Raw genomic sequence first — 13,600 nt, 5'->3', positions numbered from 1 at the left:
CCTGAAGCACAAACTATGCCCAACTCCCATAGTATACTGAATTTCCAGAGTGACATCAAGAGTAACACATCATAAAGTCACAGCACATCAAAATACGCACAGTGATAAAAAATAGTATGAAAGTATGAAATAGTGTGAAAGGCCACAATATGTAATGTCAGTTGTTGAAATGGCAAGAATATTAGATTGAGCCCTGGCTCAGACAGTTATTATATGGAATGGGCCCTTGTATAATCTTATGGGCTATACTACAGGTATTCCCAGTATAAAGTTTTATCTACTGTGTACAACGTTCCAGGACAAAGAGTCTGCTTGTTCTTATGCCTCAACTCCAATAAATTAGGCCTTACCACACAGTATACAACCCAAGATCATAGTCCAATTATTAAAGACAACAGTCTCCTTGAACACCTAAACCTAGAAGTGACCTAGAGGGTACTAAGTCAAAAGTCTTTAAGAATAATTAGAGTCTTAGAATTATCCCAAAACTCAAAGGAAAGTTGGTTATGGTGTGCATCAAAATAATGATTTGTATCACTGGACCAAAATACTTTTAGAGTTTGGTTTATGTCATTGACTTTGTTGTTGTTAAATTGCCTGAGAATGGAGGACACTAATACTAATAGCAAATAGATGTGTACTTGATTCTCATAGTCATAGCCATTACACATCCTTTGCATAGGGATATGTGCCTACAATAAAATTGGCAGTTATATAGTCAAATACTCAAGCCTGTCCAGTAAGTGCCTGGGTTTCAATTAGATGCTTATTCAGGTAACTGTATCTCTAGTCTTGGCTTGTGTTCAGAGCTTGTTTCTCTACTAGTGGTATATTAATATTGTGAAAGGTTTGGCACTGAGCTGTCAACAAATCTCTCTGCTGTTCCCCTAGTGCTGGGGTCTAGCCTCAACACAAGTCAGGCATCATCAAGAACTAGGAATGCATGGTAGAGGAATAAGAGGAAAGAAAATTGATATACAAGCTGACAAGCTGTTCTTGCAGTAAAAGCTCCTGAACTTGGGAGTCAGAGTGCTGTCTAGACTTGGCTCAACCCCAGTCTCTTATTGAAATCATACAAGGAAGTAAGATTGTAAAGTTCATAGGAGGTGGATAAATGCTTCTCTATTTTCCTATGCCAACATTTTCATGTTATTCAGAGTAGTACAGATTTAAGAACAGAAAGGGGCACTATAAAATCTCAAACATAAAAGTTTTATAGCAAGTACAATTTTTTTTATATTTCCTGACCACCAGTCTCCAGTGAGGTTGAGGGAAGCAGTATTACAGTTACAAAGTCAAGATCTTTCACATATGTGTGAGACAATTCAGTTTTATAAAAGGGCAAACATGAGATCATAACTGCCAACTCTGCAGCCTTTGTAATTCTTTCTGGGTTCAACCCAGAAACCTGTGCACCATCTATTTAATTTTCCTAGCAGTTCTAATTTTCTACATTTTAATTCTTCTTGTAGATATTTAAATCTATTTTCTTTTGGAATACAGTCCCATGGCAATGTGCTCTAAGGTGATCTTAAATATATAGCAAAGGACACATTCATTTGCCAGTATCCCATTCTAGTACTGGGTCCCATACCATAATCCCACAAGATCTCCAACCTGATTCATACATCCAGGACCCCATCCGTCTGGATTTACAAAAACATCCTCACTTAACCTATATGGAGAATTCCAAGCGGGCTGCCACCATTGTTCCTGAACCCAAAGAACCCATTGCTGACTTTCTGGAAAATATCTGTATGTTATTCCATCCTCAGTATCATAATTAAAATGTCCTGCTTTTTTATACAGAAATAAGAATAAGACTGGTTGAACAGCCGTAAATTTACTCATGTCTGCCCAAGACTCTAGGTTATTTTCATTTTCACCTTGTGATTAATATATATCAAACCTTCCCAAGATGTTTATACTATCACCATATCCAATTTTACATTGGGTGCAATTTTCCAAAATTCGTAGAGTTTCCTCTACAGTTACATTTCTCTTGAATTATTGAACAGCTTTCATTTTTGCTTTATTGGTAATATCTACTTCCTGCATATCAATTGGGCTCTTACTAGGTTTTGCCAAGTTACCAAATACTGATTTAAACAAGAAAGGAGGAAAGAGAAGGAATAGTAAATAGATAAGGATAATGATAAGTGCTAAGAATAGTTACAGAGATGAGATTACAAGGTGCTTGCTCCAAAGAAGCAGGCCTTGGGGCCTCTCAGTACACATACTGGGGCCCAAAAGAGGCCATGGCCTCACACTCTGAAAGATGGTACCCCGAAAGGCTTTCCTTCCTTGTCATCAGGGGTCCAAGGCATCTCAAGCTTAATTTTGGGTGTCTACAACACTCTAGTAGGTAAAATCTTGCTCCTCCCTCAAACTTTCACACACCAACAGAGGATGGGTATTAGATAAAGATTTTTTTTGCTACTTTATTGGCTAATCAATGAACACTGATTTGGAGCTATTCAAGAGAGGCTCTGACCGACACTGAGCTTCACAAGGAAGGTCTGGTACTAAGCACCACTCAAAACAGACTTAAGTTTCTGTTGGTTCCCCAGGCCTCCACTATATCTGTCTACACCATGTTGCTCAGAGTTAGGGAAAATATTACAAGTCATTCTTTCCATCTCCATTAATGTGCCCTGCATTGTAATTATACTACAATAAGAAACTTTGCTTTTTCACCCATTTTCTAATCTGTTGCTACCGAACATCTTCATGTTACTATGAGGTAATAGTAACTCAGAATCATACTGAGCCAAAATACTGCTCTAATTCTCATTTCTAACTTCAATTACACATCATGAAACATGGGATGATAAATAAATTAATATTTAAAGTATTTAATTTTTAATTTTGCATGTGCTTGTGTAGTTTTGCTAATGTAACTACATATATCCTGCAGATAGGATGTCAAGGTCAGAAGAAAATTCTCAGGAGTTAATTCTCCACCATTACCTTATGGAATCCAGAGGTTGAGCTCTGGTCATCAAGCTCCACATGAGATACTCTGCCCTTGAGCCAGCCCATGAGTATTTTGAAGAATGTCATGCCAGAACAGGAAAAAACATTGAAAATACTGATTTAAAAACATTCAATAGAGACAAAGAGAAACAAATGATGTTGGAATGTGAAAGTTAAAAACATTAAATAGAGATGAGAACATAGCTCATTTTGCATGAGATCCTGTGGTCAATACCTAGAAGTACAAACATAAATGAGTTAAAAGTTACAATCAGATAAGAGCTGTGTATTTGTTCAGTAGTAATCTACCTATATAAATATGCACTTTAATATGCATTGCCTAATACAGAATATAAAGATAGAGAGAGACTTGCAGTGCATTTAAATGTAAAGAACAACAGAGATGTCTAAGAGACTCATAAAACCTATATTTCTTTTGATTTCCCTCACATAGTTGGAAGGTAAGGCCCTATTGCTGAGAGTTCAATTCAGTTTAGACACAAAATGCAGAAATCACTTAGCTATAAATTAGTTGAAGGCCTACTCCCTGAGAACTAGATTTATGGGATGAAAAGGGACCATATATACTTTCAGAGGATGGAAACAACCAACGATCCTCCCCAGCTATAATAATAATAATTACCCAGATATTGTGATAATCATAGTGGTAAATAGTGGCACACATGCCATGGTGAAAACCAGTAGCTCTTAATTTGGACTTAAGATGAGATAAAACAAACAAACAAGAAACTCATGCCTGACACTAAACCTATAACTATCTACCAAGAGCTAGAAATGTCATTGATCTTGGAAGAAAACCTCCAACCTCAACTTTACTAAACCAGAATAATTCTTAATTCTAGATGGTGAGTATACTCTTCACCCCTCATCAAGTAAGCTTCTCTTTTCAATAGAGAGGGACTGATATAGAAAACCACAACCAATCAAAATGCAGTTAAGGAGATCAGTACCAATGAGTATATCTATAATGCAACTCTTGCACCTGAGGCTTTGGTCTCATTGCAAAAGAGATGGGACACAGTGTGGAGAAGGTGACACAAAGATTTTAAGAACAAGAAGATCTAGGCAATTGCTGTGATATTGTATCTTAAGTAATACCAGAAGCTACACCCATAATATCTTAGCAAGATGACTACCTAAACATGAGTTGAACAAGGACAGCCACAATGAACATGCCAATCTGAATAAGGTACAACCACAAGACCTAAACCCTGCACTAGCAACAACAGACAACGAAGGAATGCTAAGAGTGGAAGAAATAGACTTCCCCTAGGAAAAAGACACCAACTGATTATACAATACAAAAGTGTCAGGTATTAAAAATAAGTAACGTAGACTAAGCACAATATACTTAGAGATGTATATGCATATATGTATATGTAACAGTAATTGTTGATGAAAGTTGCATGATTGATGTAAAAAAGGAGATGTGAAAGAGTTTGGAGGAAAGAAATGGAAGGGAAATATTTTATCAAATATTAATCTAAGTAGCAATCTCAAAATGAAAGAAAAACAAAGTAATTATAAAAACAAAAATGACACCAGTTAGTTATTTGAAAATAAAACCATTTCAGCTAACAATGATGGACAAAGATATATAATTCTAAAAAAAAGTGTATTTTTCATGTTTATTGAATAATTCCCAATATGCAATGCAGGAAGTAACTCAGACAAGTAACAATGGAAGATTTGGTCATGAAACTCTGGCGGTCAAATACAAAACATGATTACTCAACTGTTAAGAGCAAGGAAAACTGGTCATTTGCTGCAGTGTAGATAATTTAATGTACATTATGCTATGATTTATAAGATGAATGTAAGGAGAAAGGTCATAAAATCCCATACAAGTGGTATGTGTATTTTAGAGTCAATATATAATAGCAACAATATGATAATGGTTCACAAATATTTGGTAAGTAAGGAACAGAAAACAAAAAGCATAGATCAATAGCAATGAGTAACATAAATGTGAGATGAAGCTCATTTTCTATGACTGTAATGAAACACCATGAAGAAAACATTTAATTGAGGTACTCATAGTTCCATAGTGTTATAGTACATGACCATCATGGGAGTGAGCATGGCAGCAAGCAACCATGACACTGGAGTAGTAGGTGAGAGCTTACATCTGATCCACAAGTATAAAGCAGAGAAAGAGAAAGAGAGAAAAAGACCCAGGATAGCGAAAAGTATTAACCGTAGAAGTTATTTTACTGTTGAGTATCCCAGAACTCAAGCAGTAGTACAGAGCAATAGTATTAAAAACTGCATGGTTCAATGACAAGCAGTTATATCAATTGAATAGATTTGAAAATGCAAAAATGAAGCCACACACCTATGATCATGTGATTTTTGACAAAGCAGCTAAAACTATCCAGTAGAAAAATGACAGCATTTTCAACAAATGGTGCAGGTTCAACTGGAGGTCAGGATGTAGAAGAATGCAAATTAATAATTCTTATCCCCTCACACAAAGCTTAAGTACAGTTGGATCAAGGACATATAAAACTACCCAATAGAGGGCTAATATCCAATATATGCAAAGAACTCAAGAAATTAGACTACAGAGAACTAAATAACTCTATTAAAAATGAATACAGAGATAAACAAAGAATTCACAACTGAGGAATTCCAAATTCCTGAGAAGCACCTGAAGAAATGTCACCTTTCTTCAACATCCTTAGTCACCAGGGAAATGATAACAAATTCAATTGATCCAATTAAGAACAAAAGAAAACTGTAATGCAAAAGGTCAAAATATTGAATAGGAATGAGAATATAGCTCACTTAGCATAAGAACCTATGCAAAATATACAGATTACAAACATACATGAGTGAAAGTTAAGCAGATAAGAGCTGTGTATTTCTTCAATAATATTCTACCTATATAAATATATACTTAAATATGCATTGTTTAATTCAAAAAACTAAATAGAGAATTAAATTTAATTCATTTAAATACAAAGCTCAACAGAAGTCTAAAAGACTGCTATACCATAGGGAATATTTCTTTTGATTTTCCTCCTAGGGGTGGAAGGTAAGTGTTGGATCTATGCTCCAGGCCAGGTGTGACCATGAAGTAACACCATGGAATGGGTGTCGTGTTGGAGGTTTGTTTGGGGAGGGAGAAGGTGATACAGAGGCAGCCTCTGATGGAGGTAGAGGAAGAGGTGATAGGAGTAATGAGGCCTTTTATCAAGGAACGTAGTGTATGTACAGGAGGACATGTGGAATAAGACAACCCTGGGAGTGGGTTGTCTCTAGGCAGCTAATGATGAAATGTCCTGTTGTCTCTGGACCCATTTGGCTGTTGTAAGACCCTATTGCTCAGAACTTTATTTATACATAGAGCCCAATACCAATGAGTACATCTATAATATAATTTTTGCATCTAAAACTTTGGTAGCATTGCAGAAGAGGTGACACGGGAGAGGTGGCAGAAAAAATTTTAAATCAGGAGGACCTAGATGTTTGCTATGAGGTTGCATCTCCAACTAATATCAAAATCTGCACATATAAACTCTCACTAACACAAATCCCCAAACATAAGCTGAACAAGTACAACAAAAATAGACATGTTAAATTATTTGTGGATCAGAACGTGAGACCTCAGCCTTACATGAGAAACAACAGACAACTGAGAAATGTTGAGAGAGGAAGAAAGATTTCTACTAGGAAAACATACCAAATGGTTATACAATACAAAACTGTCGGTTATAAAAATAAGTTGCATAGACTGAGCACAGACATACTATATATACACATACACACAGATAGATAGATGATAGATAGATAGATGATAGATAGATAGATAGATAGATAGATAGATAGATAGATAGATAGATAGATAGATAGATAGATAGACAGACATACAGACGGGCGGACGGACGGACATACAGATAGATAGATAGATAGATAGATAGATAGATAGATAGATAGATAGATAGATAGATAGATAGATAGATAGACAAAAATTAGTTGTAGGAGTGGCATAGTTAATGTGAAAATAGAAGGCATGAAATATGGAAATGTTTGAAGAGAGGAAAGGGGAGGGAAATTATGCTATTATTAATTATTTCAAACACAAAGCAAAAAACAAATTTAAAGACCTACAAATGGGACCAGATGCCTAGTTGAAAGAAAAGTCATATCAACTTAAAATTAATCTATAGTCAAGTATATATCATTGAAAAAATGACATGTTTTCAAAGTTTATTTAATAATTATTCCCAAGAGTTAAGGCAGAGGAATGATCCAGACATAGAAAAATGCAGGAATTAGTCATGATACTTTGGTAGTCACATACATAACAAGGACTCCTGGTCATATGCTGTAGTATAGGTGATTTAATGTGCATTATGCTATGTTAGATAGGATGAATGAAAGGAGGAAAAGTCACAAAATCTCACAAATAGAAAGAATCTTTTAGTCAATATATACAGAACAACTACATGATAATTGTTGATAAGTCTTTGGTGAGTAAGGGAAAGAAAAAAGCATAGATTAATAATATTAAGCAACATAAATGTAAGATGAAGTAAATCTTAATTACTTTTCCATGGATGTCATGAGACACTATGACCAAGGCAACTTATAAAATAAAACGGTGAATCTGGAGACTCATAGTTCCAAAATGTTATAGTACATAACCATTTTGAGAAAGACAATAGCAACAGACAATCATGGTACTGGAACAGTAGGTGACAGCTTACATCTGATGCACAAGCATGAAGAAGAGAGAAAGGGATAGAGAGACAGAGACAGGACAGAGGCATACAGAGACAGACAGAGACAGAGATTTACAGAGACAGACAGAGACAGGGGGATAGAGACAAAAATACAGCAACTGACAGACAAAGACAGAGATAGAGAGATAGTGAGAGTACCAACTGGGAGTGGCACCACTTTTAAACCTCAAAAGCCCATCTCAAATGACATTCCTCCTTCAAGAAGGCCTCTTTCTCAAAACATTCACCAATTTTGGACTTTTTGTTCAAATAAATGAGAACATTTGGGCCATTCTCATTCAAATCTGAAGATTCACACATTGGCCTCCATAGACTGGTAACCATATCATAATGGAAAATGCATTCAGTCCCACTTCAAAAGTCCCCATCATCTATCACAGTCTCATGGCTACATAATTATCCAAAGTTTTTGCTGAGACTTAAGGCAATCTGTTAATTATAGCCCCTGGTCAAATCAAAGGTGAGAAATGTCTCCAACACATAAAGGCACAGATCATACATTACCATTACAAAACATAGGAATGGAACATGATGAGGTAATACTGGGACAAAGCAAAATCAAACTCCAATAAGACAAACACTAAGTCCTGTAGATCCATGTCCTGGTGAAAAAAGGCTGAGATGACTCTACTTTCAGCTTTGCTACTACAGCATACTTCTCTTGTGTTGGTTTCACTCTTTCTTTTATTTAATCACTTGTTGATGTATGTATGTATGTATGCATGTATGTATGTATTATGTGCGTACATATGTACATATGGCATGTATGTGTTTATTTATTTATTTATTCATCTATTTATTTATTTATTCATTTATTTATTTTACAATCCATATTTTATAACCCTCTTGGTCTACCTTTTGACTTCCTTATCCCATACCTCTTCTACATTCCCTGTCCCAGAAAGAATGTACCCACCACACACCTCCAAACTCACCAGACATCTAAACTCCCTGGAGCTTCCAGTCTCTTGAGGATTATAGGTGCCATCTTTTCTCACTGAAGCCAGACCTGGAAGTCCTCTGCTCTAAATGTGTTGGGGCTAGTGTATGCTGCCTGGTTGGTGGTCCAGTGTTTGATAGATCTTTGGGGGTCCAGATTAATTGAGACTGCTGGTTCTCCTCCATGGTCACCGTCCTCCAGTGTTTCTTCCAGCTTTTCCCTAATTCAACTACAGGGATCAGCAATGACTGTCCATTGGTTGAGTGCAAAGATCTACATTAGAGTCTCTCAGCTGCTTGTTGGGTCTTTTGGAGGGCAGTTATGATAGGTCCGTTTTTATGACCATGCCTTGTCAGGTCTTGAAACCTCCCCCTGACCTGGAAGCCACTTTGGGCCTGTTGCTGGACCATCTTACCTCAGGCTTCTCTCCATTTCCATCTCTGTAGTTCTTTCAGACAGGAACAATTATGGGTCAGAGTTTTGACTGTGGGATGGCAACACCATCCCTCACTTGATGCTCTATTTTCTGCTGGAGGTAGGCTCTACATGTTCCCTCTCCCTACTGTAGGGCATTCCATATAAAGTTCCTCCCTTTGAGTCCTGAGAGTCTCTCACCTCTCAGGTCTCTAGTATATTCTAGAGGGTATCCCAACCTCCTGCTTCCTGAGGTTGCCCATTTCCAAGTTTTCTGCTGGACCTCAGCGTTTCAGTCCCTTTCCCCCACCCAATACCAGATTATGTTCCTCCTATCCCCTCACCCCTATCCACTGTCCCTCCCAGGTCCCTCTCTGTCTTCCCCTATATTTCTTCTCCTTTCAAAGTGATACTTAGGTGTCCTCACTTGGGCCATTCAGCTTGTTGAACTTTTTGAGTTCTATAGACTGTATTCATTTCACCACGTGTATTTGAATTTTCATGTTTCACTCTAAATTTTGTTTAGAACAGAAATATGAATCATACTAACTCCTGAAACAGAGTGCTGACTGAAGGAAATGGAAAAGAACAGAAATAAAAGTTATTTTGTGTCTTGATTATTTCTGACTCCTGTAGCCACACTAGGCTATAAAAATTTGTTGAACTCTCTCCATGTTCAGATTCAGCTGGGAGAAAACTGATCTCCCAAAAGTGCTGGCATACCTCTGAGTACAGGTAGGACCACCACTTCTGCTCTGAGGGACCTTCTTGGAAACCTCAGGAGAGGGGAGCTAAGGAGCAGACGGGATGGGATCCTTGCAGGTTCCATCTGTGCCTGGAACTGAACCTGTGCCACAGCTCTCTATACCCAGATCCTGCCAGGAGAGAACTTGTCTCCTACGAGTGTTGACACACCTGTGAGAACAGTTAGAACCATAACTTCTACTCCAACGTACCCACCCCAGAGCCCTGAAATATTGGAACTGAGGAGCAGCCTGGGTCAGGATCCTACCAGTTTCCATCGGCACCTGGAGCTGAACCTTTGCTACAGCCCTCCAAACCTAGATCCCACTGTGAGAGAGCTGGTCTCCAGGAAGTTCTCACACACAGAATTATGGAAGGAACAAGCCACAGTCAGAGACAGCAAAACCAGCTAAAACAGAGATAACCAGATGGCAAAAGGCAAGGGCAAGAGCTTAAGCAAGAGAAACCAAGGCTATTGACATCATCAGAACCAAGCTCCCCCATCACAGCAAGGCATATATATGACAACACAAGAAAATCAAGACTCTGACATAAAATCACATCTGATGATGATGATAGAGGACTTAAAGAAGGGCATAAATGACTCCCTTAAAGAAATACAGGTAAACAGGTAGAAGCCCTTAAAAGAGAGTAAACATTCTGGACTTGAAGGGCAATTATCTTCAACAAAATTATAGAAGAAAATTTCCTGAACCATATTAAAAATGGGGTAAAGGGCTAAACAAAGAATTCTCAATTGAGGAATACAAGATGGCTGAGGAACACATAATGAAATATTCAACATCTTTAAGCATCAGTGGAATACAAATGGACACAACTCTAAGATTCCACCTCACACCTGTCAGAATGTCTAGGATCAAAAACACAGGGCACAGCAGATGCTAGAGAAGATGTGGAGGAAGGGGAACATGCCTACATTGCTGGTGAGATTGCAAGCCTGTAAAACCATTCTGGAAATCTGTTTGGCCGTTCATCAGAAAATTGGACACAGTACTACCTGAGAACCCAGTTATACCACTCCTGGACATATACTCAGAAGATGCTTCAACATGTAATAAGGACACGTGTTCCACTATGTTCATAGCAGCCTTATTTGTAATAGTGAGAATCTGGAAAGAACCCATATGTTCCTCAACAGAAGAATGGACACAGACAATATGGTACATTTACATAATCGAATACTACCAGCTATTAAAAACAATAAATATATGAAATTCTTGGTCAAATGGATGGAACAAGAAAATATCATCCTGTGTGAAGTAACCCAATCACAAAAGAACACACATGGTATGTATTCACTGATAAGTGGCTATTAGCCCAAAAGCTCAGAATACCCAAGGTACAACTCACAGACCACATGAAGCACAAGAAGAAGGAAGAGAAAATGGGGATACTAAGATTCTTCTTAGAAGGTGGATCAAAATGTCCATGGCCCACAGCCAACCAATAGACTGAACATAGGTTACCCAATGGAGGAGCTAGAAATAGGACCCAAGGAGCTGAAGAGTTTTGCATCCCCATAGGAGGAACAATAATACATACCAACAAGTAGCCAGAGAGCTCTAAGGGAGTAAACCTCCAACCAAACAATACACATGGATGGACCCATGGCTCTAGCTACACATGTAGCAAAGGATAGCGTTTTCAGATGTCAATGTGAGGAGAGGCCTTTGGTCCTGTGAAGGCTTGATGCCCCAGAGTAGGGGAATTCCAGGTGAAGAAAGTGGGAAGGGTGTTGTTAATAAGGGGAGGGGGGAAGAATAGGGGGTTTTGGAGGGGTAACAAGGAAAGGGCATACCATTTAAATTTAAATAAAGCAAATATCTAATAAAATAAAATTTGAAAAAGAAGGCATTGTGCAGAAAAACACAAAAGTCAGACTCTTTCCACATTCATGTGGACACGGATGTTGATGGATGTCATTGCAAAACCTATGTGCACTTATCCAATTTTAAAAACTAGAGACAGTGAATTTGATGTTCATAGTGAGTACTCATCTCGATGAAGAAAGATTTTACAGTCTTCTTTTGAGAAGGTTTATTTGTTTACTGAATAATTTATAAACCTGGAGAAATTAATAAGGACTATGATATTACGGTGTATGTATTTAAGTCTTAAACACTGAGAAGGGTGTTTAAAAAGAATATTTGCAAGATACAACATTTGTGAATGCATTATAAATTTCAGTGACTAAAGAAATACTGCCCTTCCTTGTACTTCCATTTGCCTTCTAATTAAGGAGAGTTTGTCAACAGTAGGAGCAGTTCTCTACCACAGAACACTTACACAAGGAGTCCCATCAAAAGGAGATGGTAAAGCCCTAAGTAACACAGCTTCAGAAATGCTACAGTCAGTATTTGTATGACAAGACCCATTTCTCTCAACTTTTACAAAAATTACTGCTGTAATTAACCAATTGAAGATGAGGTAACAAACTCAAGAAGGTTGCAAAAATGGTCCATTCTGATAAGAAAAATGTTTCCCCCAAAACCTTTTTTTGTCCAAGCAGCTCTCAGCTGCTGCTCTGAACTCTTTCCAGTTCTTCAGGGTGTTCCAAAGAATTGTTATCTACACATTCTTCCTCCTCAGGGATGTCTTGCATTGCTCTCTGTAGAAGTAGCTTCAGAGACTTCCTTCTGAACATTCGGTGCCTAATAGAGCCAACGAGGAAGTAAATGATGGGGTTGATGCAGCTGTTAATACAGTATAGGAATTGTGTATCATAAAAAACATCACAATGGCTAATATAATGAAAATCGCCAACCCATAGATAGAGTAGCCAATAGACCCCAAAAGGAAAACCAAAGATCAGGAAGACCAAGACTGTGAATGCAATGGTTACATAAAGCCTGGTCACAGGAATTCGGTGTGAGCCACAGAAGATCCTGACAAGCAGGGTGAGGTTGCACCCAATGAGAACCACAAATAAAGCAATTAACCATACACTAATGATGACATCAGAAGTTACACACCAATAAATATCAAAACTATTAAACAGTAAGCCACATGCCATCCCATCCAGGAGACCCAATAACAGGGACATAGCCCAAAGCACAAAACATGTGATAGCTGATGTGCGTCTTGAACGATTACAGTGATACCAGATAGGCCATATTACAGACAAGCAGCGCTCAGTACTAATGGTGCTGAGAATGCTCAGACCAGAAAGATAAGAAAATATTCTCCAAAAATAAAAGAACAAAGGTATTTCAAGGAAAATTGAGTAAAGGAAGTAAATGACAATAAAACTGGAAAACACAAACTGAAAACACAGGAAGAGAAAGTCAGCCATAGCCAGGTTGAAAATGTAGACAGAGAAGGCATTCCTGTGCATACAGATGCCCAGGAGCCACAGCACTTTGGCATTGAGTCCCATCCCAACTGGGGAAATGATGATGGAAAGCACACTTATGGCTTGGATCTTGATGTCACAATATGAAGAATCAGTGTAGTAGCTTCCATTCAGCATTGTGATGTTAGTTTTCCAGGCTGAGATGCTTAGATTCTTGCTTAGGAAATCTCCACTCATGTTCCTAAAAAAGATAACAAAATAAAAATACATGAGCACATGCTGTGGACTCTGATTCAGGAATACACAGATCTCTGACCTGGTTCATAAGTAGGAGAAACAGAACTCTAGAAGTTAAGTGATATATTTACACCAGTATTTCTGGAGACTTTATTAATTCAATTTTCTGGACCATTAATTTAAATGAGCTTGGTATTTTTTGGGAGG

At 37.8% G+C, this 13,600-nt stretch overlaps 3 protein-coding genes across 4 annotated transcripts in view; all 3 read right to left on the bottom strand.

Moving 5' to 3' along the window:
* Positions 1-13,600, bottom strand: part of LOC127668465 (mas-related G-protein coupled receptor member B2-like) — a 217,801-nt gene that overhangs the window by 200,927 nt on the left and 3,274 nt on the right. The gene's annotated exons all lie outside the window — the stretch shown is intronic.
* LOC127668511 (mas-related G-protein coupled receptor member B2-like) overlaps positions 1-13,600 on the bottom strand; it is a 190,293-nt gene that overhangs the window by 173,422 nt on the left and 3,271 nt on the right. The window lies entirely within an intron of this gene.
* The window catches only part of LOC127668453 (mas-related G-protein coupled receptor member B2-like), a 261,783-nt gene continuing 260,116 nt past the window's right edge, over positions 11,934-13,600 (bottom strand). For both annotated transcript variants that reach the window (XM_052162112.1, XM_052162106.1), the window contains exon 2: positions 11,934-13,397. In XM_052162112.1, the coding sequence (XP_052018072.1) occupies positions 12,377-13,393 (1,017 nt within the window). In that variant the 5' untranslated portion in view covers positions 13,394-13,397 and the 3' untranslated portion in view covers positions 11,934-12,376. The remainder of the gene's footprint in view (positions 13,398-13,600) is intronic.

Source organism: Apodemus sylvaticus, chromosome 1 (assembly GCF_947179515.1).
Source record: "Apodemus sylvaticus chromosome 1, mApoSyl1.1, whole genome shotgun sequence".
Lineage (NCBI taxonomy): Eukaryota > Metazoa > Chordata > Mammalia > Rodentia > Muridae > Apodemus > Apodemus sylvaticus.
This window is presented reverse-complemented; position numbering and strand designations above follow the sequence as displayed.